A 27,564-nucleotide genomic window follows, 5' to 3' on the forward strand; every position below is an offset into this window, starting at 1 on the left:
CTTTCCTCCTGCCCAGCTCCATGAGTCACCTATAGATCCAGGAGGGGAAACTTCTGGGGAAGCCACTTGGGGGCAGAGCAGGAGATAGGGAGGGGTGACAGAGAGGACTATTGATTTCTATGATAAGACTCATGATACTTATGGTTTCTTTTTTTCTTTAATGACATAGGTGGCTTATTTTTAAAAAAATGAAAAATGGAAAAATGGAAATGAAATAAAAAAATAGGAAGAGTTGGTGAGATAACCACCAAAAGTGCAGACAGGCAGTTCCTTCGTGAGCCACAGAAACCAAAGGGACAGATGCTGCATTTGCTATAGAAAGCAGGCAGCGCCGTCTGCCGCCCTTGGGAACGCACGGTCGACCTCTGAGTTTAGCAGTCTGGGTGCTCATGGGAAAGTTTTTGCTTAGGATCCCTCTGGAGGCGCAGCCAGTACCACAGAACTTAATGTATCCTTGCTTTCTTTTTAAAAGTTACAATTAGGATGACTTGCTTGCTACTTCTTATCATTTTATGAGGACTGATTTTATTTTCAAACTAGACTGTGAGGAGCGAATGGCCTTCTTTTCTTGTAGTTTCTTTGATAATACCTAGCATAGGGTTTGATATATTACAGGGGCTCAATGAGCTCAATCACAGAATCTCAGAGTTGGAGGGCATTTTAAAGATAATCTGATTGAATTTTATCTGCTCACTCTTGTTGTGAGAATGCCGAAGAAGTGTGCCCTTTCCTGATGGAGAGGGAGTGGCAGGCCTAGTTGACACCTCCGAGCTTGCTCTAAGCAGTGCTAGCCTAAGGGTGATCCAGCCAACAGCCTGACCATTCCGTAGGAGGAAAGGACCTTGTGGATGCTGCTGGAGCAAACTGGAGCCTAGCACCACAGTCTGTGGCAAAGCCGGAACGGGCTCTGGAACCGCTCGAGCAGGGTGGGCGGCTGCCCAGCTCTGCAGGCTAATGTGCTTTCCTGTCCCTGCGTGAACGTGCCCCTGGCCTGGTAGCGCACTGGCTCCCACCCTGCCTCCGACAGCTAGGAGCCAGGGCTGAGTGTCTGCCTTCCGCTAACTTCCATACAGGTGTGGGGGGCTCTGTGTGTGCCCCATTGTTCCACAGCACCACCCTCCCCCAGCTGGGTGGCAGTGTGAATGGGCTGCAGCTATATTTAGAGTGAAATTCCTGGGGCCACCACAAAGGAGTGACTGCATCTTCAGGAGGGTGGGTGGGCGGGAAGGGGACAGGGGAGCCAAGCTATTTTCAGAACACATGTCATTGCTGGCTACAGAGCAAGACTGTGGCCATAATGCCTAGGGAAACAATAGCTGTGGCCAGAGGAAGAGCCTGTTATGTTTCAGGTGGGATGTTTGCAACTGCTCAGGAAACCCGACCCCGCCCGACAGCAGCACAAATCACAGTAAAGCCTCGTGGAGGCAGAGAGGAGGCGGGGGATTCACAGGGCCAGGATGAGGTGCCAAGAAGCCACGCCTCATGCCTAGAGGCGGATTTTCAGTGACTGCTTTGCCCGAGGGGTATGATTAGGACTGAGACACCTCTGACCGATTTCCCAGACAAACCTTGTACCCTGCGCTCTGGTCTCTGTACAGCCCCCAAGAATGGCAATGGGAATGAAAAGGACTCGGTCAGAAAGCACTGAGGTGGGCAGAACTGACCTAATACGAAGAGGTTCTCAGGCAACAGGCAAAGCCTGGGCTGAGCCAGAGAGTGCGGCCTCAAAGCCCCAGGTGGGCGGACTTGGCCCCCCAGTATGCAGGGACTTGCCTGGGTGCAGTGGCTCCAGCTGCAGAGGCCCTGAGAGCTGCCCACACCCCTATTCTGACCTCCATTCGGCCCCACTCACCAGCCTCTGTGCAACGCCGGAAGCAGGGAGGGACAGGCTGCAGAGGGAGGCCAGGTCTCGCCTCCCCCACCCCACAGATGAGCTTGGGCCCAAGGGTCTAGGGGAGAAGGGAAGTGGGGGTGTGGCCACAGCCCCAGATCTCAGTTGGACTTTATAGTCATCATGGGGGCCAGGAGGATTTTTTTCAACTCCATCTTCATATCCCCTTCCCCAAACATGTGTGGTTCCTGTTTTGCTGCATCTGTAAAAGGCGCCGGGAGCTGGGGACTTGCCTTACACCTCTCGGTTAACACCCCTGGAGACTGATGGAGTTCAGAGCACTGTAATTTACAGCCCATCTCTCCAATCTTAATTCACCCGATGCTCCTCTCTTCCTTATTGTATTAGTGTGACCCAGGTACCTGCCAACAATAATGGCCTCTCCAGCTAGGAGCCTCTCCCCCACTCCCAGGACAATTTATACCTTTTCCTTGGGATTTTCCCCCCTTAAATTAAACAAAAAGAGGAAAAATAAGAAAAGGTTAACATGGGTTTGGAGTGCTGCAGCCCCGTGGTTCTGGGCAGGGAGCCAATGGCCCGAGGGCACACACATGTGTGTGCTCTCCCAGAAGGGCCTTCACCGGCCCTGTTTTACAGCCACCTCGGCACAGACTCCAGGGTTCACGCATATGGCCAGACAGATGTGTCTGGCTTACGTTCAAGGCTGGAAAATGAAGAATTATGGAAGTGAAGGGCCCCGGGCATTAAAAGGGAGGGGGGGAAGGAAGGGGGGAATTTTTCCTCTGCTGAGAAATCCTCCTGTGGCTGTGAGGCTGGAGGAAGAAGGCTGACAGGAGGCAGGGCCGCCAGCAGTGGTACATGTGGGGCCTGTTCTTAAAGGGGCCACAGCAACCTCAAGCCCCAGCTGGCCCACAGCAGGCCTTTGGTGCCCAGGACCGAGCAGCCTGCTCTGAAGGAGGTGACAGGGACAACAAGCTTCCCGAGCACGAGCGGCCACAGGCACCAAACATCAAGTCTCATACAAGACCTCCTGTTTGTAAGGTACTGCTTGCTGCTGGAGAGGCCAAGCTGAGCACGGCGCTCCGCACAAGGCCATGCCCCCATGGCACACGCTCCCACGGCATCCTGTACTTCCCCGCGGCAACCACGCACGCTCACACCTCCAATCGCTGGCTTCTCCATTCACTGTACGCTCTGTACATTCTGGTGGGACTTCTTTGGTTCACTCCTGTGTCCCCTGACCACCAGCCTCACACATACTCATCACCACTTATTAAACTGAGCTGAAGACAGGGTACTTGCTTCTAAGGAGTTCACAGTACCAGTGGGGCGGGTGGGGTGGGAAGGTCGGGCGGGGAACAAGTCCAGAAATAACTGTAATACGAGACATGATATAAGTATCACAAATGAAGTATAAATCAGTGCCACAGGAACACTGAGCAAAGAGAGATGAATTCCTCCTGCGGGGTATCAGGAAAGGCTTCACTGGGGAGATGAAGTTTCATCTGAGGATTGAAGGAAGAATAGAGTTTCAACAGGTAACCGGAAATGTGGAGCAGAAAAAGGGTATCTTGGTCTGAGGGAACAGCATGAACCGAGACCCAAGAGTGGGAAAGGGTAGACCATGTCAGGGGACAGTGAGAGGAGAGGACGGTTAGTGTTGTTGTTCAGGTAGAAGGGCCTTAGTGTCTGGACAGGCATGTTACACACACTTGCTGAGGTAGGTGCTGTTACCACTTTCATTTTACAGATGAGGAAACAGTTTTAGAGGAATTAAATAATAAATAATAATAAGATAGTAAGGCTCATGGGGGACAGGAGAAGAGGCTGGAAAGACTGGGAACAGATGAGAAAACCTCCAATGCTATAATAAGGAATTCGACTTTATTGCCGAAGCAAAGGCCCCAACGATTTCTGAGCAGGGAAGTGGCTCTTCTAGGGAAGAGGATGATAAAAGCACATGAGGTGTACTGGAGGCGCTGAGGTGACAGGGTCCTGTATCACGTGACTCCAGGACCCGCCATTCACAGGCTATCAAGTGAACAGCACCCCCTGGAGTTGTGCAATGCATGGACCTTGACTGCTAAAATCTGAGTCAATATGTGGACCAGAACAGCAGTTGTGGCAATGGGAACAGATAAGTGAGAAAGGGATAAGTGAACAGACAGGGTTTGATAAGAAATCAGACATACGGGGTTAAAAGTCAGTGAGGAATTTTAAGAGGATTCTCTAGTTGCTACTGTCTATTAAGTCACTGAACAAATATTTGCTGAGTGCCAACTCTGCACACTGAGACTGAGAAGTAACAGAAAGGAAGGAGGGGACCAAGAAGAGAATGGTGGTGAGGAAGCCTAGGAGGGTGGTGTGGCCAACGGAGAGGGAGAAAACGAGGGCTCACTTGTGCTTAACTGTGGGTGGAGAACCCAGTGCTATAGGGATGTTAACTACAATGCAGACTGAGACCTGATAAAGACAGGTACTTGGTGACTTCTGACAGAACAGTTTCCGTAACTGCTGGGTTGAGGGTCAAGACATGGAGGTGGTGAGTACAGACAGAACCTTTGGGAGACTGACGATGAGGAAGAAAAGAACCACAGGACAGGAAGAAAGACAGCTTGAGGATGAAGTTGCTTTGCAGTCCACAACAGACAGTTCCATACAGGTCCCAGAAGGGCTGAGGAGGCAGCCACACTATGACGAAGACCCAGGAGAGGTATCACACACTTGATTCCAATTGGCAAGTGGACATGAATGTCTCAAGAACAATGGACCCCAAGTGGTATTCATTCCCCTTCCCAGGAGAGAGTTCTGACTCGTGTTCAGACAAATATCAGACCACAGTGACCATTTAAGGAGCACACGCTGTGTGCCATTCGTTGTGGTAAGTGCTGTACATGCATTGGCCCCTGTAGGCCGCATAGCAATTCTAGGAGGTAGGTGCTATTACCACTTTCATTTTACAGGTGGAGAGACAAGTTCTGAGAAGTTAAAGTGCCCAACATCACAGAGCCAGTAAGTGGTGGAGCCCAGAATGCGATCAGGTCTGTCTGACCACAATGCACTAAGCCCCACGCCAAAGGCAGGGGCGGCTCAAGAGAGGATTGAGAACAAGACATTCCTAAAGAGTCCTGATGCCTCCCCATGCTTACAGTCTTTAAAGTCTTTAAAGGGAGGACCATGATGGGCTCTTCCCTGTCTGCCCCGAGCCCTAGATAAGAGGAAGTGAGCTTCTAGTGCAAAAGGACAGACCTGGGAGAGCCATAAAGAAAAACTTGCTGCAAGGGCAGGTATGGGTCCACAGAGAGCTGACGGTGGAGGACCCTGGTACAGAGAGGAAGCAGTTTCTCTCTGGGAGGGTCCAGAGTGTCCTGTCCAGAGAGGCTCGGCCATTACACTGGGAATCCAGATAAGCAGACCTTTTCTTGTCTGGTAAGACATGTGGCAATGACATTCTCTTCCCTGGTAAGAGGTATGCTCTAGAGAGCATCTGTGACCGCTCCAGGAGCATCTGGATAAGGTTTAGGGGCACTCTGAAGCCCCTGAAATTGTGTGGAAGGTTGTGTATATGTGGGTGTATATGCACCGATCATCGGATTCTCTGAGAAGAATCTGCTTCTGCCTTGCAGTCTATGAGGAGGGAGACTACAGGCACGTAAGTGCTGTCAGAATTTGGTGACGGACAAAGACAACGGGTAGAACCAGTAAAGGACACTGCAAGACAGTCTCTTCCTGAGAGGGTCCCGCTCACCCCTACTCGTCATGCCCTAGACAGCCACCACCCTGATGGAAACCACCCTCCCCAGACAGGCCCCACCTGGATCTTTTCTTGGCGACGCTGCTGCTCAGCTATCTTCCTGGCCAGAGCCAGCTTCTTGGCCCGAAGCTCCCTGATGTCATCTTCACCCCCACTGCCTTCGGCTTCTGAATCTTCCTCGAAGTCTTCAATCACCACGTCCTCCTCCTTCGGGTGGTGGAGCAGGCCAGAGGAGAGAGGAGACTGTGAGCCCATGGCACTTACCAGACCCACCCTCCTGTCCTTCCAGCACTTCCAATTCCATGCTCTTTTGGGTCTTCCTTGCAAAGGGCCCCAAGGTGTACACTTCCCTCAATTCAGGCAGAGAGGGAATAGAGAGAAGCCGCCACCTCACCTCCCCCTACCAACTGCTCCCTTCTGTACTCCAGGCTCTTTCCTCTTGGAGAGTCACAGGTCCATGCCAGAAGTCACTCACATACACATCCACTTCCATGCTTATACACACACTCACCAAGTGAAGCTTTGAACCTATTTTCATTTTGAAATCGCCAAAGGGGAAAACAACAGAGAAAGTTAAACCACTCAATTTAAATCTAATTCCTGCTAATGATCTGATAGGAATCAATTTTGGCCAAGATCTGGGATTTAGGCATAGAAGCTCCCCTGCCCCCCAGATGGCTGCAGGGAGCAGATGCTGTAGCTCAGCAGACCTTGCCCTGATTTCTTTTTAAGACTACAGCCTGGTGGTGTGGGGCCTGCTAAGCCCCATTATAGGAATTCACATGACATGACCTTGCTCAGCTGCCCTCTTGGGGTCTGGGCAGGCTAGGAGATAGCCGGCTGGCTAGCTTCAGGAGCCTCTTGCCAGGCTGGCTGGAGCCTTCCCCAGGGATGGCCCTCCCTGCTTGTTGCCTCAGCTCTCAGAAGCCCCCACTCCCCGGGTGGTCCCAGGCTCCATTCCTTACTCTCTCACTTCTGACCTTGGTCAGCAGAGAACAGGCAGCTGCCCTAGAGCATGTCCTCTGAGGGACAGGATTAGCATGGGTAATGGAGTGATTAGTAGGAGAAGATTCCTGTGTTTCTACCTGGATGACGATAATGACACTGATTATGACAATAACAGCTACTATTTACTGAATGCTCACTATTGGCCAGATAACTGGGTTAAGTGTTTTTCACGTATCAACTCATTTAATACTCATGATGGTCTTTGAAATAGATGCTACTATCATCCCTATTTTATAAATGAACACACTGAGGTTCGGAGAGTTCAATGATTTGCTCAGGGATAACAGTTAATAAGTGGCAGAGCAGGGATTCAAATCCCAGTGAGTCTGACTCCAAAGCACGTGCTCGTACCAATAAGAGTGGGCAAGAAGCACAGCGCTGGGGTCTGGAGTCTAGACAGCAAGGCAGACCAGCCCTGAGAAGCTCAGCTTTGCCAGGCCTCCAATAGGCCCAGCTGGGATGTGTTCGGTACAGTCTGCTCTCTTCTCTATCCACCTCGAGATGATATTCTGATGGATTCTCTTGGCTGAAAGTGGTTGGTAAAGTGTGTGGGTGGGTAGGTGATGCTTTGTCTTGGGAGCAGAATCTAGGGAGGTAGGAAGACAAGTGTTTTGGCAGCATCACTAAGGAATAGGACTCTCTTCTGCTCATGAAGAGTGATGTCTGAAGAAACAGAATCACCACCCCCTTGTTCCTCCGCCACCTAGCTTTACTGACTCAGTTTTGCAGTTTCAGGAGAGACGGGGGTCTCAGGATGAAGCTAGAACTGTCGCCATCCCAGAAATCTCAGGGGTCTGGGACACTGTCTACAGTGACCATGCATGTCACAACCCACAGGCTATAGTGTCACAGGATTCATTTCCAGGAGGCCCAGCACATGAGAAGGAGGAAGACTCTCTTACACACTTACTTCCTTGTTCGTGGGGTTAACCTGAACCGGCGTGAGTGGGACAGGCTGTTTGACCAGCCTGTGGGGTTACACCGCCTCTGCCTGCTCTATCAGGGATACACAGGGTTATCATGGGTCTTGGGGGGTAAGCTTGACTGAGGTCAAAAGGGGGTCAGTGAGGCTTGTCTGAGGTTCACTCAGCTCTCACAGCAAACGAGGAAGTGCAGGGTTATGAAATTACACAGACCAGGGTAAGCAGGATTTCCCAGGGGCCACTACCATAAAGGAACCCAGGAGGCTCGTGGGAAAAGGAAGAAGTGGGCAGCACGGTGTGGGTCACAACCTTTGTCTGGTCAACGGGCCTTAGGAGAAAGAGAGTGGCACAGCCAAACTCTGGGCTGAAGAGCTGGTCTGCTCCTCATGAGTGGCGGAGACCCTCCCTGGCTTTTACATTGTGTCCTTGTCTGTGGGCCTCACTTGCCTAACTGGATTCGGTACTACAGGCTCCACTGGCCAGACGACATCGCTCCTGGCAATCCTGGAGAGCTGGCGTAGCTTCCTTTCCACTGTCTGCCTCAGCCGTGAAGTGCGGGTGAGAGAGCTGGCCGAGGCACTGCCCCCCCCATGCTTCCCTGCACAGGCCCAGGGCTTGGGTGGCACTGCTCTGTCCCGCCTGAAGCCTGGACACCCCGATGGCTTCAGCAAGCCCACTGCCTCCTCCCGTAATGACAGCTCATTCTTTCCCATTATTCCCTGCCCAGGTTTCATCTGGAGTCTGGAATCATGGGCTCAGCTTTATCCCTGGAACCACCTCTGTCCTGGAAGCTGAGCCCTGTGTCATCAGGGGTGGGGTGGGGTTCTCCAGCTATTCTAATGAAGCCAGTCCAAGACTCTGCTGCTCTGAAGACTCTGAACCAAAGGTGGCCACTCTATCACTGGTTCAGATCACAAACGACAGCTTCCAGCTGACATCTGGCTTCCCTGGCCTGTTGCTGATTTCATCCCTGCACCCCACCCTGCTCCACCAGGCGCTGGAGACTGCTCTGGGCCAAATGACTGTGTTGGCCTACGGCTGACCTGGCCTCTGGCTAGAATCACTTCCGTCCCTTCCTGAAGTCCCACGTTCCTTCCCACCTAAGTCTCCTCTGTCTTTAACACTGTGGGATAAAAAAGGAGAGTCCATCTCTAGGCCAAAGTGAGCTGTGTGTGCACACACACCCAGACAGAGTTACTAAGACATACAGCAGGGCAGCTGGCAGTGCTATTAAATGCATACATGTGCCGACACTGTCACACACTCACATTTATTCAGAATCCACAGCCAGCAGGAAAGCTGGCAGCAGAGTTCAACTTAAACTGACACACAAACCCAGCACATACAGACCGACAACAACAATCACCCTCAAAAATGCGTCGGAGGGCAACTGTCGGTGGGGTTTAGCCAGGGTGGGTACACAGTCTCGTGCGCATGCGTGCGCACACACACATATACACAAGGTCTGGAGTGAGGCAAGGGCTACAGGAACAACCAAGGGCAAACAAACAAGAGGAGAATTCCTTAATCACATCAGGATGTGCAGGAGGGAGGGAGGGAGGGAGCGAGGGAAGGAGGGAGGGAGGGAGAGTAGGCCGGGGGAGGGGGTGATTTTCCACACGGGGCCAGCAATGTCAGCTCTTCCTGTACGTGTGCTGGAGGCTGGAGTTCAGGCCTGTGCTGCGCTGAGCACCACACATCTATAAACTTGATCCTCAGCCTGAACCCTAGCACCCCCCCACTCCCTTTCCTAAGCCTCCCGAGCTGCACATTATTAAACTCTTTCTTTCCCTCCCTTCTCCTCCAATGCAACATTAAAAAGAAGCATCTGGAACTCGTAGGAGACTGAGATGGAGACACTGGGGTGGGACGGGCAGGAAGGGGCACCAGCAGAGTGCACTCTTGAGAAGTTGGCTGGTCACGTCCACATCCATACTGCTCTGAGTGGTTATAAATAACCGGGTAGGAGCGGCAGCCATGGGCAGAACAGGGTTGGGGGTGGGGAGGGGAGCCTTCCCCTCTGCCACAGCGGGCTCTCCCCGCACAGTACCTCATCTTCCAGTTGTTTTCCCTCTTGGCTTCCCATTTCCTTTCCCATGGTGTCTGGGACGGGTGCCACTGACACATATTTTCCACCCTTGAATGCCAGCAGAGGCTCTTCTTGTCCACAAAGGGCTTCCAGAAAATACTTCAGCACTGTGACCCTTTTGCAGTCGGCTGCAATAACCTACAGGGCGAGAGGGAGAGAAGAGAAACAGCATTTTCTGAAAGGGAAGATGAAGATGACAGGCATTGTTTGCTAGCAGAGGGGCACATGAGAAGCGTGTTAGTTACTGGACGAGGCTGTAGAGTGAACAAGTGGGACTCTGAGTGTGTATGAGATTGTGAAGGAGGGCCGGGGGCGGGGGTTTGAGAGGACTAAGATCCTCTAGAGGAAGAAAGTCACTGTCTCGAGTTAGGTCATCCATGGGGGGGGCAGACAATCCCATGTCCAATGACAGGTGCCCTCTGTGGCTTTTGCCTTTCTTCTGCTCAGGTCCTGATATAAAAAAAGAATAAATTAAATTTGTCTAAGTTTAGTATTTAATTGATAGAAGGAAGGGTAGAGTGCAGAACACTGGGTTTCACAGAACACAGCTTCTTGGTACCCTCACTGCCACTCTCCATCCTCCTCCCAGCTCCCCTCTCTCTAGGCTCCCAAGAGGAGCACTTCTGGCCTGAGTGCAAAATGAACGATGAGGGCTTTCTTGGCTGTTTCATTTCAGCTAGATCACTTTGGGCTTCCCCTGACAGGTTCCTGCTCCACCCAAGAGCTTCTCATGCTCAAGAGACTGGGGTCAGGCAGGAAATTGTTGTCAGGAGAAAGGAGACAGGCAAAGCAGGTAGGGGGTGTTTCACCAAAGCTCTGCTCCTCCAGGGGTTCACGCCATCCTGTTCCCATGTGGCCACATCAGCACATAAGCCAGTGCTGTCAGAGAAGCTGGGGCTGATTTAGCTGAAATGAAATTCAATAGCTTGAGCAATCGTCAAATCTGTAAGTGTCTCAGATGACGTTTCCATAGTCACTCTGTCTGGGGTCCTTCTCCTGCTAGACCACACAGATGTGTCGTCACTTGCAAACCCATCTGCGCTGCTGGCACCCTTTCATGACCTGCTGTTCATCTCCCCAAGGGAGAGGAGGAACCCTGCTTGATCTGGAGCTTGGAAACTGGTGAGGACCATCACCCCTTCATCAGCACTGACTCCAGCCCCTATAAAGTGTCCCCCATTCCAGAATGTGAAAGTGACCGCTATGTCTATATCACAAAGTAAAGTACTAACTTGGGAGACTGGCTTTGATTGTTTGCTCATTGTTTTTCACAGGTGCATATATCCCTCATCTGGGCAATAACCCCACTGGTAGCAAAGGACACATCTTGTACTTGCTTTCCTGTCAAGGGGTGCTAAGGACAAGTGGGGCACACAGGAGGCTCACAATAAGGACGGATGGGCACAAGGAAGCTCGGCTGGGTACCACAGAAGCATGCAGCAGGCACAATCCAAGTCTTCTAGGACACTGTGGAAATGAGTACTACTGTGCCAGCTGGCTAGCCAGGGCAAATGCAGCACACACCAGTCAACTGTGACTCCAACTCTGTGACTCTATCCTCTGCTGCCTCTCTGCGCCAAACCTGCTCTTCTCCCTGCCTGGGTGCGGCTCCTGCTTACCCTCACTACGGCCCTGGGAGCATTACAGGCCTGACTCTCAGGCTAAGGACCTTGACCACCTCCCCCTGAGAAGCTGACCTAACAGGTGCTCAGCTACCCAGAGAAGGCTTAGGAAAGGACAGCCATCTTGAGTTTGGGGTGTCCAGTCCTGGCTTGGGCCAGGGCAGGTAACCATAGGTTCCATTGCGTGCGTTCAAACATGTCATGAGGAAGGCTAGAAATACAGAAGCAGGGGCTAAAACACATTAAAGAACAGAGCTGCAATGAGTAATGGCCTGGCAGGCAGCACGCACAGCGGCCTCCCTGCATCCCCAGCCTCTCACTTGCAGAGGAAACTTCTGCATTTCCACAAGACTGCCAGTTTCCTCTCTGTGGTCTAATTTTAACCACCTTGTCGTTACAGTGTGTGTCAGCCACCTGACCCCACTATGACCTCTGACCTTATGCCCCAGCTACTGCTTGCACTATGGAGAATTATGTAATGGGTCCAGGACTTTCCTTTTCAGTGTGAGGCTGTTACCACTGAATGGAGAGGAGGTGGGGGTAGAGGGGTGAGAGGAAGACAGAGAAAAAGCTTGCCATGGTCCTTGGCATCACCTGGTTGGTGAGAAGTATGCAGGCACTCCTGCTGAGCGTGCAGCAGAAATTTGCCCAGAAAAGGAGAGTGTGTCCATGGCTATGTGTGCTCACTGATAGGCAATGAGGAGAGTTCCTGCTGTTCTAGCATGCGCTGGGTGGCATGCTCAAAGGCTCAGGAAGACAGTGTGATTCCTGGCCAAGAGGGAGAAAGGGCACATGTGTGGACGTGGGACTCCTGGAGATGGGGATTTCCAGGGCACAGCGGGACCCAGGGATGCAGACATCCTGAGCCTGCCGGCAGCACATCCTTAGGGGATCAGTGGGGATTGTCATTTGCATGGACACAAAAGCAAAAAGGAGTGTCCCCCCACCTTTGATTGTCACCCGAATGTTTAGAAGGAACATGGTTTCCTTGGGGATTTTGTCTGCTATGGCCATTAGTTTCTTCCCTAGGGGACTTCTGGCTGATTCTCAAAGGGCTTTGATCCAGTGGAGTCTCTGAGCTGCCACTAAGAGGTGTGGAGAGAATTCTACACGTTTGCAGAGAGAAAAGCCACCTAGCCTTTTGGAATTGCGAACTCTCTCCCCTACAATCCAACTAGTAGGGAGGACAGCCAAGGTTGTGCCATCCCCCTAGGTTTCCAAAGGGCACTGCAAGTGAGCATGGGCTTCTAGTTATTTAGTAGATGGGGGAACTGAGGCACAAAGTCTAGGGCTTGCCCAGGGGCACAGAGAAACCTTTGTCTCCAGCCCGCTGACCTATCTGTTAAAGCTTTCTGCTTTAAGGCAGGAGGAATGAGTCCAGCAGGGCGAGCACTACAGTTCTCTTGATCCTGCAGTCTACAAGAGGCTTATGGCAATATTCTCCCAGACAAAGCCTCCAGCACTTGGAGTCAGGGGAAAAAAGCATAAATATGGTTAATAAGAGACATCATGATAGAAGAAGCCCTTCGAACCACCCACAAAGAGCCAACTCCAAGATGATCTTCGGCTGGCCAAGGAGGACTTCCTGGTAGGACAGGGGTTAAAGCTGGGCTCCCTGGCTGGAGAGGAAGGAGTCCAGCTGAAGTCTGTGACATAATCTGCACAACAGCTCTGTTCATGAGTACAGTTTTCCATTCTGTATCAATGAAAACACAGAATGTAAGTGATCTGTACACTGCAGCTCTGGGCAAACTCCAGATTCTCTAGAGGAGAAAGAGCTGGCAGAAGAGGCCTCCTTCCCGGGCTGTTAACAGGCTGGGCTGGCCTAGAGCTAGAGGCAGGTATGAGGGCTGCTGGCGAGGGAATACCCCAGGGATACCCTGGGATCCAGCACATTCTCAGTAGCAGTCCTGGCCTTTCTGGAGGGAGACTCACTGTGTAGGAGATTACCAGGAACTCCAGAGTGGATGGGCAAAATGTCTCACACAAATCACTCTAGTCAGCTTTGAGAAGAAAACTGGGGCTTTAGGTCAAGGAAGACCTAAAAGAAAGGCCCCCAGAGAAAGCCCCTTTCCCTTCCCCTGAAGCCCATCTGAGGCAGCGAGCCCCACCAGTGGGAACTGAAACCTCTAGCTTCAGGGCTCCAGTTATCGCTGGATCAGGTCCACACGCAAAGAACCAAGCAGAAAGGAAAACTGAAAGTGAGATGTGGCAAGGCGATACAAGAGCCTGGCCTGTCCGAGGCTCAGTTCCTTAGAGATACAATGTGAGCATGCATGGGGTAAGTAGAGGTTGGAACTACATGGAAGGTTAGGTCTTGTGGAAAGCAGAAAGAAACCTCTAGGTTAAGAGAGAAGGGGGAAGGCAGACTGAGCTACTGGTCTGGGGTACCTTGGGGAGGGGTGGTAGATAAGCAAGGAATGGATTTCTCTGGAAACTCTCTATAGCCACTTGGGAGGGGACAAGCCCAGTCTGGGCAGACATGCCCTGGAAGGAACAGAAAAAGAGATCTAAGCTGCCTTATGGAAGATGGGGGAGGGTGAGAGAGAAAGAGTAAAGGAACTGAGTACCAGGTACCACAGACTGATGTACCCTGAGTTGTAAGACTTAACACCTTACAGCTGCCACGGGGGAGGGAGAACATTCTTCCTTTCTGTGCACCCATGTAGCCAAGGAATAGGAGGCATCACAGAGCTGAACCAGGTTTCTGGATGCAAGCTCTAGGAAATGAGGGGCTCATGCCATCTTTACTGTGTTCCTGTTATCTCAAAAGGCTTCTTGGAAGGCATGAAAGCAAAACAGTGGCTGGTTAGATTCTGAAAAATTTCTTGTTCTGATCTTTTGGTTTGGGGGAATCAGAATTTAAACCTATACTATCAGCCAGTTCTACTTTTTCTGGTCTTAAAAAAGTCCTGCTCACTACTGCTCCTCTGGTTAAAGAGAAAAATCACATGGGTTTTCCTCCACAAACTTAAGTTTACAGGTTGTTTTTCTTGTTTCTCTAAATGGAGCCAATTATTCTCACATTTGTTGGAACCTTCAATCAAACTTTATAGCTTGTTAATTTTACAGAATGTCCTTAGAGCAAATAAGATGCAGACAGGAAAGTGAAGTCTTGCTGAGATTATTAAGAAGGCTTAAAATAGCCTACAAATCCACCACCAAGGCTGGTGAATAGAGGCTGCTTGGCTGGCTTCTGAGGTCAATTAGCAATGGGTTAATTACCATCTTTAATAAGCCAAGCCTACAGGATTGCCTACAAGAAGCTAAAGTCAGACTAAAGTGTTTTCACAAACTGGGAATCTCTAGTTATTCACAAACTCACCCTCACAGGAGCCTGCAGGGTGGGAAGGACAATTCTGTAGTGGCCAAGGGTGGGTCAGCCTAAGAGGTCTGCCAATGAAAGTTTAGACACAGGGAATCCTCTGGAGCTGGGAGGACAGAGAAGTGGTTTATTCACATTCCTAGAGGGAGGGGCTTCCAGGCAGGGAGCAGACTCCAGAGGCAGGAGGGAAGCTGGCCATAAGGATGCACAAGTACTCTGAAGACACAGGAAGCAGCTTACAATGGGGGAGACAGACACTGGTAGCCTACCTGAATCAGAAGAAATTGGTACTGAACTGTGAGAGAGGGTCACGGGTCAGAGGGGAAAGAAAGGAGACCTGTGCATGTGCTGAATGATAAGGGGGACAGAGGGAGAAGAAGCATGGGTCCTTGTGCTGGAAGCATAACCTGACCACCTCTGGGTGTACCATCCAAAGGAATCAATAGCATTTCACTCCTTCCCTATCCCTGCTGCAGCAGGGCCCCATATCCATGCAAGGCAGCTGAACAGAGGCCCCGCCCTCAGTCACTTTTGATTCCAATGTCCAGACCCAGCACTCCTGAGTCCTACGGTTAGTCTCTGTTAGCTGAGAGGTCAGTGAATCACAAGATGAGATGGCTAATGTCATTGATCAACCCACAGCAACCACCCCAACCCACATGGCTGGTCCCAACAGCTGTGTTTTTTTTTCCTAGTGGAGGCAATGGGGGCCATTATCCATCAGCTGGCAATGCAGAGATGCCTGTTCAGAGTGGCAATGGCAGCCTGCTCGCCTCACCCACATCTGTGTGTGTGTGTGTGTGTGCACCTGCACCCCTGCACTGTCCTTAAGTCTCACAGAGAGGGGTAGGTGGGAACTGGAAAATGGTTAGGTGGGAAGACTTGCGGGAGAAGGAAGAGACTACTCTAATAGTTTTACTGTATATTCTAAAAGGTACAGGTACTTGGCTACTGAAAGGGAGATTATGTTTACCCTGGAGGGAGAGTTGAGAACAGAATTGTGGAGCATACACTGGCAGTGAGAAGGTAAGTACCAACAGCAGGAACAATGGGTCCACTCCGGAAAGAGGCAAGTTGAAGCAATAAAGGGGGCGGATAAAGAGTCTGGGCTTTGGGGGTGCCTGGGTGGCTTAGCTGGTTGAGCATCCAACTCTTGGTTTTGGCTTGGGTTGTGATCTCAGGGTTGTGGGTTTGAGCCCCACGTTGGGCTCCCTGCTCATCGGGAGTCTGCTTGACATTCTCTCTCTCCCTCTGCCCCTCCCCACCATGGACACACACACTCTATCTCAAATAAAGAAATCTTAAAAAAAAAATCTGGGCTTCATAGTCGGACGTGAGTTTAAGTCTTTGTTTTAATTAAAAATATTTATTCATTTGAGAGGGAGAGAGAGAGACAGCATGCATGCGAGTAGGGGGAGGGGCACAAAGAATTCTTGAGCAGATTCCCCCTTGAGTGCGGAGCCCAATGTGGGGCTTGATCTCATGACCCTGAGAGCATGACCTCAGCAGAGATCGAGAATCAGATGCTTATTAACCAACTGAGCCACCCAGGTGCCCCTTGAATTCTAGTCTTTTTTCAAAAAATATATTTTAACAAAAAGTATAGACTTTTAAAATTTTTATTTATTTATTTATTTTTATTTATTTTTAAAGATTTACTTGAGGGGCTCCTGGGTGACTTAGTCATTAAGCATCTGCCTTTGGCTCAGGTCATGATCCCAGGGTCCTGGGGTCAAGGCCCGCATGGGGCTCCCTGCTCAGCAGGAAGCCTGCTTCTCCCTCTCCCACTCCCACTGCTTGTGTTCCCTCTTTTGCTGTCTCTGTCAAATAAATAAAATCTTAAAAAAAAAAAAAAAGATTTACTTATTTGAGAGAGAGAGCGAGAGTGAGAGAGAGAGAGAGAGAGAGAGAGAAAGCATGCGCATGCGCACACAAGCGGGAGGGGCAGGGAGAGGGAATCTCTAGCAGATTCCACACTGGGCACTGAGCCTGCCACAGGACTCGATCTCACAACCCTGAGACCATGACCTGAGCGGAAACCAAGAGTCGGACGTTTAATCAACTGCACCACCCACGCGCCCCAAGTTCAAGTCTTTTTTTTTTTTTAAAGATTTTGTTTATTTATTTGAGAGAGCTAGAGAGAGAGAGAGTGAGAGCGAGAGAGAGCACGAGTTGGAGGTGGGGAGAGGGAGAAGCAGGCTCCCCACTGAGCAGGGGAGCCCGACGAAGGGCTCAATCCCAGGACCCTGAGGATCATGACCTGAGCGAAAGGCAGACGCTCATGAGCCACCATGGCACCCCCCGAGCTCAAGTCTTTTTTTTTTTTTTTAAAGATTTTATTTATTTATTCGACAGAAATAGACAGCCAGTGAGAGAGGGAACACAAGCAGGGGGAGTGGGAGAGGAAGAAGCAGGCTCCTAGCGGAGGAGCCTGATGTGGGGCTCGATCCCATAACCCCGGGATCACGCCCTGAGCCGAAGGCAGATGCTTAACCGCTATGCCACCCAGGCGCCCCGTATTTTCCAAAAAGATTCCTAGACCTAACCATAGACATGCATTCTATGGGACTCTAGAGGACCTGAACTTTAGGACAAGCCTGCCACTAATTCACACAACAGAAGTAAAATACTGTACTGAATATCATGATTGCCTTGCCCATCTGGTCCCTTCATTTTGGGGTTGTGTGGTGGCTTTGCCTAAGATATCCTCCTTAAATGAGACCCAGCTGGATCCTTGCTCCAGGTTCCTCAATACAAAGGAAACGATGAGAAAATCCCCAATGTGGCATTTTCTACCCACCTGAATTTCTTGAGCTTGGAATTCTGAACAAAGCCAGATAGGAGTCTGGATTCTCCTGCGCAAGGTACAGCTTGCTTTTCTTGAATGGTTCCCTTATGAAAAGAAACTATTCTCTTCTAGAGCTCTGAGCTCTGGCTGAATGAGCAAGGTATATTCTTGACATGAGCCCGCTGCAGAGAGCAAACTATAGGCAGCAGTAGCTTGGGCTGCAGTCCAATCCGCTTCCCCTGCGGAGTGCTCTGAGAGCAGCCACCCACATTGGCAGGAGTCAGAGGCGGATACTGGCACTGCCAACACAAGCCTTTCAGGTCTGGCTGGCTTCAGCTGGTCTGAAACCTGGAACAGGCGCTGGGGCCCTCACTTACTGAACCAGCAGGGGAGGCTACAAGCTCAGCCCCTGGGGATGAAAGTCCTCATGTCTGTCTCAGCCTGCAAATATCCACATACAGTCTGTTTCTACATTGCCAGTTAGTTTGGGCCAGGAGCACTACATCTTGGGCTCTCGTCACTCTGAGCTACATTCTTTTTTTTTTTTTCTTAAGATTTTTATTTATTTATTCGACAGAGAGAGAAAGCCAGCAAGAGAGGGAACACACACAGGGGGAGTGGGAAAGGAAGAAGCAGGCTCCTAGCGGAGGAGCCTGATGTGGGGCTCGATCCCATAATGCCGGGATCACGCCCTGAGCCGAAGGCAGACGCTTAACGACTGAGCCACCCAGACACCCCATGAGCTACATTCTTACTTGCCTCTAAACAGCCAGGATTGGGGGGCCACCCTTTAGGTTTGTGTTCAAGCATCTTCACCAAATTTGTTCCGTTTTATTTTTTGCGTGTCAGAAAGACTACCCTCCCTCTCTGAGACATCTGCAGCAATTCAACACATTTAGTTGACAGTTAATTCAACAAATATTTATTAAGTGCCTACTGTGTACATTCGGCACTATTTCAGACCCTGAGGATTCAGTAGAAAACAAAGTCCTGGCTGGCTCCAGTGGGTGGTGGGTCACATTCAGATCAGGTGTATGGAAGATGCCCTGTATCGAGACAGAAATACATCACTCTGGCCCTGTTACCTACAGCACGTAGGGGGACCAAATCCTCAGTCCTCTTCCCTCAAGGAGGAGGAAGAGGCAGCCCGTGGAGAAGAGCTCCCTACTGAGACCTGGCACACTGCTCCTTTATCCCATTTAGGCGGATGGGTCCTTAGGAAGTCAGGATGGAGAATTAATTCCCTTGGGCTCAACCTTGCTACAAGATGAAATCCTAACCTTTCTTAATGCTTTCCATAACCTGTCCAAGCCCTCTACCACCACCCCCTGCCACTGTATGTTACCACTCTCTCTTCTTGCTATTATTCCTTAATCCTCAACTCCAGGCCCCAGGCAACCCTGTTTGACAGTCCCCCACCTGCCATTTGCTCCCTTTTGCACCTCTGAGACTTTACAGGTTATTCCCCCAACCTACAGTGACTTTGCCTTTATGCAATCAATTAACTCCCTCACCTTCCTTTAAGTTTGATGAAAAAGTCCTTCTTCTTAAGAAGTCTTATCTAGGGGTGTCTGGGTGGCTCAGTCAATTAAGCGTCTGCCTTTGGCTCAGGTTATGATCCCAGGGTCCTGAGATCCAGCCCTGCATCAGCCTCCCTGCTCAGTGGAGAGTCTGTCTCTCCCTCTCCATCTGCCTCTCTCCCCCACTCATGCTCTCTTCTTGATCTCTCTTTCTCAAATAAAGTCTTTTTTTTTTTAAAGTAAGGATCTTTTATTTATTTTTTTAAAGATTTTATTTATTTACTTGACAGAGAGAGAGACAGTGATAGAGGGAACATAAGCAGGGGGAGTGGGAGAGGGAGAAGCAGACTCCCTGCTGAGCAGGGAGCCCGATGCGGGACTCCATCCCAGGACTTCGGGATCATGACCTGAGCCCGAAGGCAGACGCTTAACGACTGAGCCACCCAGGCATCCCTTAAATAAATAAATCTTAAAAAAAAAGAAAAAAAAGTCTTATCTAATGTGCCAGCCCACTGCCCACACATTTTTCCTGAAGCTCTACTATGCGACAGGGACTATGCTAGACATCTTGGGCATGAAAGACAGAGCAAGGCAGATGCAATTCGTGACATCACAGAACTTTGAGCCCGGAGAGGGATTCCAGAGTAACGTACATTACCCTCCCAAGTCCACGGGCGTCCCCTTCAGCACCTGTGGGCTAGGCTTACACTTCATTCACCTTCGCTGACCTCAGCAGCAGCCCTCAGCTTGTGTATTACTTCCATGCCACAAAGAGAGTTACTGGTCAGTCAGAGCCACACTAGAATCTCCTCTGTATCATCTCCTAGGGACCCAACGCTTTTTTGAGTATTTCAGGTGGGGAGGACTCAAGTCCCTGGAGAAACTTTTAAAACCATCATTACTTATTGTTTAAGAAATGTGTAAGTTATTTTATTACCACCTACGCAATAGGTTTCTTTGTTTCTCCTGTTGCCTTTCACTCTTGGTCATGCTGTCGGAGAGGTCTGTTACTATCTTGACTCTACGAGGGGGTTTGTTTCCTACTAGGGAACCCGTTCCAGTTTTGGACTTTTCTAATTGCTAGAAATGACTACCCCTCAAGCCCAAATCTGCCTCTGGTGCTTCTAATTCTGTTCCCCGGGGCCAGGTAAAAAAGCCCAAATTCTGCTTCTACCTGACTGGCCTCAAATTATTTGAAGTCGACTGTATTATACCTTCCTTAGGCTAAATAGTCCCACTTCCTTCAACTGTCCCTCACTTCAAATGTCTCCTCAACATCCTACTTATTTTTCCACTAAGACTTTCACGAAGACTAACATGTCTCTTAGATGAGTGCCCCCGTGTAGATGGAACATCTCTTCCTTGTTTCTTCTGGAGAACTCAGTTCTCTGAATTGAGGCCAAAACTGTACTGGTTTTATTCACCACCTTGTAATAAGGACACATTGTGAGCCCCCCCCCAAAGATTTATTTATTTATATTAAAGAGAGAGAGCACAAGCAGGAGAGGGGCAGAGGGAGGGGGAGAGAGAATCTCAAGCAGACTCCACACTCGGCCTGAAGCCTGATGCAGGGCTTGATCTCACGGCCCTGAGATCAAGACCTGAGCTAAAACCAAGAGTAAGTTAAGACATTTAACCAACTGAACCACCTAGGCGCCCGCCCCCACACTGTGAGCTTTTTAATCAACAAATCCCCAAATTGTTTTCACATAAATGGCTAAATAATACCTCCCTGCACTAAGTGCAAGTCCTCTACTATTCCCTTTTTAAATTTTATTAATTTTTTATTTATTTTTATTTTTTTAAAGATTTTATTTATTTGACAGAGAGACAGCCAGCGAGAGAGGGAACACAAGCAGGGGGAGTGGGAAAGGAAGAAGCAGACTGCCAGCAGAGGAGCCTGATGTGGGGCTGGATCCCAGAGCACCGGGATCACGCCCTGAGCCGAAGGCAGATGCTTAACCATTGCGCCACCCAGGTGCCCCTAAATTTTATTAATTTTTTAAAAAAGATTTTATTTATTTGACAGAGAGAGAGTGAGCGCGTGCACAAGCAGGGGGAGCAGCAGGTAGAGGGAGAGGGAGAAGCAGGCTCCCCAATGAGCAGAGAGCCTGACTTGGGGCTCAATCCCAGGACCCCAGGATCATGACCTGAGCCAAAGGCAGAAGCTTAATGGACTGAGCCACACAGTAGCCCTTACTTTTTTTTTTTTTTTTTTAAGATGTACTTATTTATTTGAGAGAGGGAGGGAGGGGCAGAGGGAGAAAGAGAATCTCAAGCAGATCCCCCCACCTCCCAGTCCCCTGAACATGGCGCCTGATGCAGGGCTCAATGTCATGACCCTGAGACCATGACCTGAGCCAAAACCAAGAGTTGGACGCTCAACTCCCAGGCGCCCCTCCACTAGTCTCCCTTAAAAAAAAAAAAAAAAAAAAAAAAGGTTTTATTTATTTACTTGAAAGCGAGAGGGAGCACAGAGGGAGAGCACAGAGGGAGACCCCTCACTGAGCAGGGAGCCCAACTCGGGGCTGGATCTCAGGACCCTGGGATCATGACCTGAGCCAGGGGCAGATGCTTAACTGACTGAGCCACCCAGGTGTCCCCACTATTCCATTTTAAACTGTCCTTCACTGAGGCCTCCTCATGCTATATAAAAAACCTGTTTATTTATTATTGTGCTGCATGCTGCTTGCTATGTGCTGCTGACTTTTTGGATAAGGTAGGATTTCACATTTATTCCTATTTGATTTCACCTTGTTATTTACTTCTTTCATTGTAGCTTATCAAGTTCTACTTGGATCCTAAATTTGTCACCTGAGAATGCATTCCCTCTCAAATTCATGACATTCATAAATTTGATCTGTTGATTTGTTTATGCTTCTCAGTAACTTTCTCCCATTAATCTGTCCTGTTTTCTATCCTAAGTAAGATTCTTCAGGGCAGGCACTGTAATTTGTATAAACACACACACACATGTTAAGTATGTGTATCTTTAAAGAAAAATCTATCTGCAGCATCTGACACGCACTGGGTCTGCGGACGACACAGATGACATGATTGTGGAGGGGAGCCAGCCACGCTGTACAGCATGTGAATCACGCTCCTTGTGTTGTGCAGCACAGACACTCTGGACAGACTCAGAGATGCTACTTTCTGCTTTGGGTGGTGTTCCCCACGGAGGTTTGGGCTCAGTAAGGCACAGGTGCTCTCTTTTGACAGGGTGCCTACGGAGTTAGTTATAAGTTACCATAACAAGCCAAGCTCCGGCCCAGTTTTGCCTTGTCTTAACTGGAGGCTGTTGCCCCAGGGCAAGGCATAACACACCTCAGCAAGAGGTTTATGTTCTTCAAAGCATCAATGTCATGCTCTGAGAAAAAACTGCAGCCAAATTTCGAGACTCCCCATGGCATATTAAAAATATGGCACACAGAAATTCTCTGAGATTAGGGCTGGGGTACAAAGGCCACGTTAAGTCATATTTTCAGGCTCTACGTCTAGAGTCCTGAATCTTACATGTGGTACATGCTTCACAGCTGGAGATAAGACAAGCTTGGCTAACCAAAGCTAACTAACTAAAGTCCACCCACAGTTTGAGATAAGGTGTAAGTAAGGTAAATGTCTGGGACACAGAAGAAATTCAAGAAACAATCACTTCCCTTTTCTAAACCTCTAAACACTGAAAAGCATTTTTAAAAAAATTTGAGAGAGAGAGTACTAGAGAGAGAGAGAGCATGAGTGGGGGTCAAAGGGAGAGGGAGAAGGAGGCTCCTCGCGGAGCAGGGAGGCTGACGCAGGGCTCGATCCCAGGATCCTGGGATCACCACCCAAGCTGAAGGCAGACACTCAACTGACGGAGCCACCAGGGCTCCCCAAAACTAAAAAGCATTTTAAAAAACCACCTGCATCAGAATCACATGGTGAATTTGTTAAAAATGCAGATTCCTGGATTCCACTTTGGACTAAATAAGTGAGTGTTTCTAGGGCTAGGGCCTCGGAATGTGCACTCTAAGCAAGTGTTCAGGTACTTATGAACACTGAAGTTTGAGAATCAAGTGCTTTAGAGGCTGGAAGACTAGGTGAAGGTGGTCACAATTTTAGTCCATTCTTCATAATGCAACTCTTCTTTAGCTAAGGTACAAAAAATCCTATGTTACATTTTTCATGACACTTTTAGGATCTCGCCATCCTCAGCACCCTATGAAGCAGTTACTATTACATTCAGGTAATGACAATAGAGAAGAGGAAACACACTTGAGTAAATTCAATGAGATCTGAAGCCAGATGCAAGGACTTCCTAGCCCAGTGTTCATGCCACCTCACTGAGGCACCTCCTGGGAGAGCTTTCTGACACAGAGCTTTAGGCATAACAACAAAATCCGCGGTGTGCTTCACTCCCCTTTAAGAGCTACAGCTAACACTCAGTGAATGACTGCTCCATGCCAGGCACTGTGCCAAATACTTTACATGCACCAACTCATCTAATCCCCAGAGCCCTATGTAGTAGGTACTGTCATTATCTCAATTTTACAAATGAGGAAATCAAGGCACAGAGAAGTAACTTGCTCAAGGTTATACAGCTAGTAAATGCAGGAGCTGGAATGTGCCTCTGCTCTTTTTTTTTTTAATTTTTAATTTTACTTCCATTACAGTTAACAGTGTTGTTATTAGCTTTAGGTGTACAATAATACAGCAATCCAACAATACTATATATTATTCAGTGCTCATCATGTAAGTGTACTCTTAAATCCCCATCACCTATTTTCCCCATCCCTCCATCCATGTGCCTCTGCTCTGAATCAGGGTTCCACTGCCCATAGCTCTCAATGAATCCAGAGAAAATACCTGTGCTTCAGGCACAGACTCCCACAGCCCCCACGAGAGGAAAGGTCTGATTTAGTACAGAAATTCAAAGCGTGCAGTCTCCTGTTGCTCACTGCTTGAAGACTGACCTCCTTTGGGTGTGATATTCTTCCTGCAGGCGGCTGACATGCCACAAACCAGGGGAGAGCAGGGTCTGGGAGAGCATGCTTTCCTAACTTGTGTGATCTTGGGCAAGTTACTGAACCTTATTTGTAAAATGCAGATGATTCTGAAGGCCTCTCTCCATTCTTAAAGGTTTCTCTGATTCTGGGCAGTCATCTTGGAAAGGAGGTGAGGAAAGACAGTTCTGCCACTGACCCTGATGCTGGAGTTCAGCTCTGTTACAGGGGACAGTGCCACGAGTGGGGCTGGGCCTTTTCAGAAGGGCTGAAGATTCAGAATCGGAACTAAAGTGAGAGGCTAGAGACAATTCACGATGGAAAAAGGTGGTATCGGTTCTTCTCATACGACAAGCCACTCAGGAGGACTTGGAGGGTTTTATGGAATCGTTAGCACAGAGCTCCCCTTTGGCCACAGAGCAGAGGAAGAAACAGCAGACCAGTTTATAAAGCTCCAGAGCGGAAAATTTCTGTTGGTGTCCAAACTAAGTTTTTGGCTTTCTGTAAAGTTTGGAAAGACTTATACTGATGTTTTAATCACCTGTTTAGTGTTCTGAAGACTCTTGTCAGCGGCTTCACTGAGCTTGCTCCAGCAGGCAGTGGGGAGCTGCTGGCTCACACACCGTGATCTTTTTGTGAGCCATTTCTTTCCCATGGCCATCTCTGACACCCTGTAGCTCTCTCCAGGCCACTTGGAAGGAATGAGCCAAAACTGTGTGCCTGTCCCATAGGAGGCTGAGGGCAAGCTTTCTGGCTAACTTCTTGTCAGATTCAAAGACAAGAAGGGCCCCTTAAAAAAAGCCAAGGGGCAAAGAGGTGAGGAGTGGTCTCTGGAGATCAGAATACAAACTCAGGGCAGGGCACATGCTAGAAACAAAAACTCATGAGCGTGCAAGAAGCCCATTAGGGAGGTTCAGGATAGCAGTATGTAGAACAAGCCAGCATTTTACTTCCTCTGCAGTTTTCACTGGTCACAGCTTCTCAGTGGCTGAAATATGCCATTTTACTGGGAAAGCTGTGGTGGAGATGAAGTGGTAACTGCTGGTTGCCAGCCATTATGTTATTTCATTTGACTATCACAGTAATCCTTTGAGACAGAAAGAGGAAGAGGAAACTGATGCTCAGGGGAAACAAACCGCTAGTAAGTGGCGAAGTTGAGATCTGAACTCAGATTTGTCTAATCCAAAGTCTGTGCTCATTATACTTTGTAGCCTCTCAGGAAGGCAATGGTACTTTTGGAGAAAGGGACTTACTTCAAGTTCTTTTCATACCCCTCCCCTATCCCCGCTCAGCAGTAGCCCAAAGGCCCAACCCCAGGACAAAATACACAGTTCTGAGGAGTTTGTATTCAGATGAACACAAACCAAATGGATGTCTGGCTAAGTTATGGGCAAGAACAAAGATACTGACTTTTTTTTAAAGATTTTATTTATTCATTTATTTGAGAGAGAGAGTGAGAGAGAGTACACGAGCAAGGGAAGCTGCAGAGGCAGAGGGAGAAGCAGGCTACCCAATAAGCAGGGAGCCCGATGCGGGGCTCGATCCCAGGACCCCAGGATCATGAGATGAAGGCAGACGCTTAACTGACTGAGCCACCCAGGTGCCCCAAGACACTGAAATTAAACATTTCTCAGAGTATCTGTCCTAAAAGGAGTTCTATCATTCATATTAACTTCATTTCTCTGGACACAGTATGGGCAAGACCTTAGCTGATCAGTTGATGAACTGAATGAATATGGGAAACTTGTCACTGCTGGATGCCAAGTTAAGACTTACATAGGAGTGTCCCCAGAAAGTTCTCTGCAGTACACAGTCTTGAACTCTGGATATACCGTAAAGAGGAAAGTTCACCAGGGAGCACGGGGACAAGAAAAAGGAAATCAAAGTTGCCTCCTTCTACGTGGCACCCAAAGGCTCCTCAAATCCGTTAATCTGAGAAACTTTTACTGTGCAAGGAATAGGGTGTGTTGTTCATCTGACAACTCTTGATCTTGGAGCAAGACAGGAAGGCAGAGAAGGGAAAGAACAATAGTTTAGTTCTCAGTAGAAAGATCAGGCTTAGGGAGGAGATGCCGATTTCTTATTGAGTTCTCAGGGAGTACTTCCCTGTCACAGAATTTTGTCTTGTCTCTTCTTCCAGGGGAAGCTTCCTCAACTGTCTGTCTGCTCTCTGTGGCTGAGAGTGAACTTCCCTTTGTCTAGCCAGACCACTCCACACATGCCATTGTTCTCTGCCCCATTATGCCTGAGTTCAGGCAGAGAAGCCGCCAACATGGCTTTTAGTAGAGGAAGGGAAGGGGTCTCTCAAGGGAACTCTGCTTACTGAGGAAAAAGAGATTCCTAGAGTGGCAAATGGCACAGACTGCCCTTCCTCAGTGACCTCAGAGGAACCTACTTACAAAGGGTACAGAGAGGGGAATGAGAAGGAAGGGAAAGAGAGGGAGACCATGATCAGAGAGGTTTTAAGTCCCACAGGAATAACTGTGAGGATGAGGAAAAGGCCGTCTTGTCATGAGGGCAAAATTAACCAGACCCATCTGATTATGACTGAGGGAAGGAGGGTGCTGGGATAATGATTGGGGGCAGAAGCTTACAGACCATGGCATGCATGAAGGGATGTAGGAGAAAAGTGTTCCAAAGCTGATGACAAGGCAGACAGGAAACTTACATGTCCTTGCTGACAGGAAATAAATAGTGAAATTCTGGGTCTCCTCTCATCTGCAGGATTTCTAATAGGCGTCTGAAGTTCACCCTCTTCCCAAGGATGTGCTGACAGCTGGGAATACTGCCCTTCAGGTCAGGCAGGGCAGGGGTCTAGACCTCTCCAGGAGTTCACAAAGAGATTCAGTAAGGACTCAAACCACGATCCAAAACACAAATGGGACTGCCATTTCCTGTTGGGTTTCCATGCTGTAAAAAAGTGGGGGAGAAATGCCAACTACAAAGTGCTCTGTCTTCTGTGGAAAATGGAGTATGCAACGTATCCAGCTCCAGGTTCTGACTTGTAAATCTAAGTGAGAACTAGTTGCTAGCTTCTAGAGGATTATACTGTTAAAGAGATATTCCACCACCCAACCTGCCAGCCTTTCTGCTCGCTGTCCATGGGACTTCTAGGGAGCTGACGACAAAGTTGTCTTGGACCTCCGTAGGAAGGGCAGCCTTGGGCTTTGGCAGCTCTTTCAGGACCTCGGTTCACTGTCCTGTGTTCTTAAACAGCTCTGATGGAACAAGCCATCTGTGAGGGTTATTTAGCTTGGAACTGGAAGAGGGTGAGGATGTGGAAAAAATAAACTGAGCAGCCAAAGGATGGGGCCAGAGAGAGAGAAAGGCAGGTGGCATGTTCGTGAGACTCTGTGCCAGGACTGAGAGCAGGGTGGGATTGCAGAAAGGAATGGTGCCGGAAGGGGGCCAGCACGGGAAGCGCTGGAACGCCCGGGACAGCATGATTTTATTTCCAAAGTGTTCTGCTGTTCTCTGAAGGGCTCACAAACCCTCACTTGACGGTTCCATTATAGGAGAATCCTGGGGTAATGTAACTGTTAAGCACACCTGCCTTGCCTTTGGAAAAACTACCTGAATCCTTCCTAATTTCTCACTGGGCCTGAATCCTAGCTTAGGAGGTAAATCTAACAGGTTTTCTGCAACCAAAGTACAAGATAATGGCAACGGCTGGAAGGGCTAAAACGGAGCCAGTGTAGGGTTCT

General features: G+C 49.2%; 1 protein-coding gene across 8 annotated transcripts in view; it reads right to left on the reverse strand.

The window, feature by feature from the left end:
- Positions 1-27,564, reverse strand: part of SMG6 (SMG6 nonsense mediated mRNA decay factor) — a 228,562-nt gene that overhangs the window by 12,443 nt on the left and 188,555 nt on the right. For all 8 annotated transcript variants that reach the window (XM_026517857.4, XM_057317740.1, XM_057317741.1 and 5 more), the window contains 2 exons: positions 9,588-9,764; positions 5,667-5,813 (listed from right to left, as the gene is read on the reverse strand). In XM_026517857.4, the coding sequence (XP_026373642.1) occupies positions 5,667-5,813; positions 9,588-9,764 (324 nt within the window). The remainder of the gene's footprint in view (positions 1-5,666; positions 5,814-9,587; positions 9,765-27,564) is intronic.

Source organism: Ursus arctos, unplaced genomic scaffold (assembly GCF_023065955.2).
Source record: "Ursus arctos isolate Adak ecotype North America unplaced genomic scaffold, UrsArc2.0 scaffold_24, whole genome shotgun sequence".
Lineage (NCBI taxonomy): Eukaryota > Metazoa > Chordata > Mammalia > Carnivora > Ursidae > Ursus > Ursus arctos.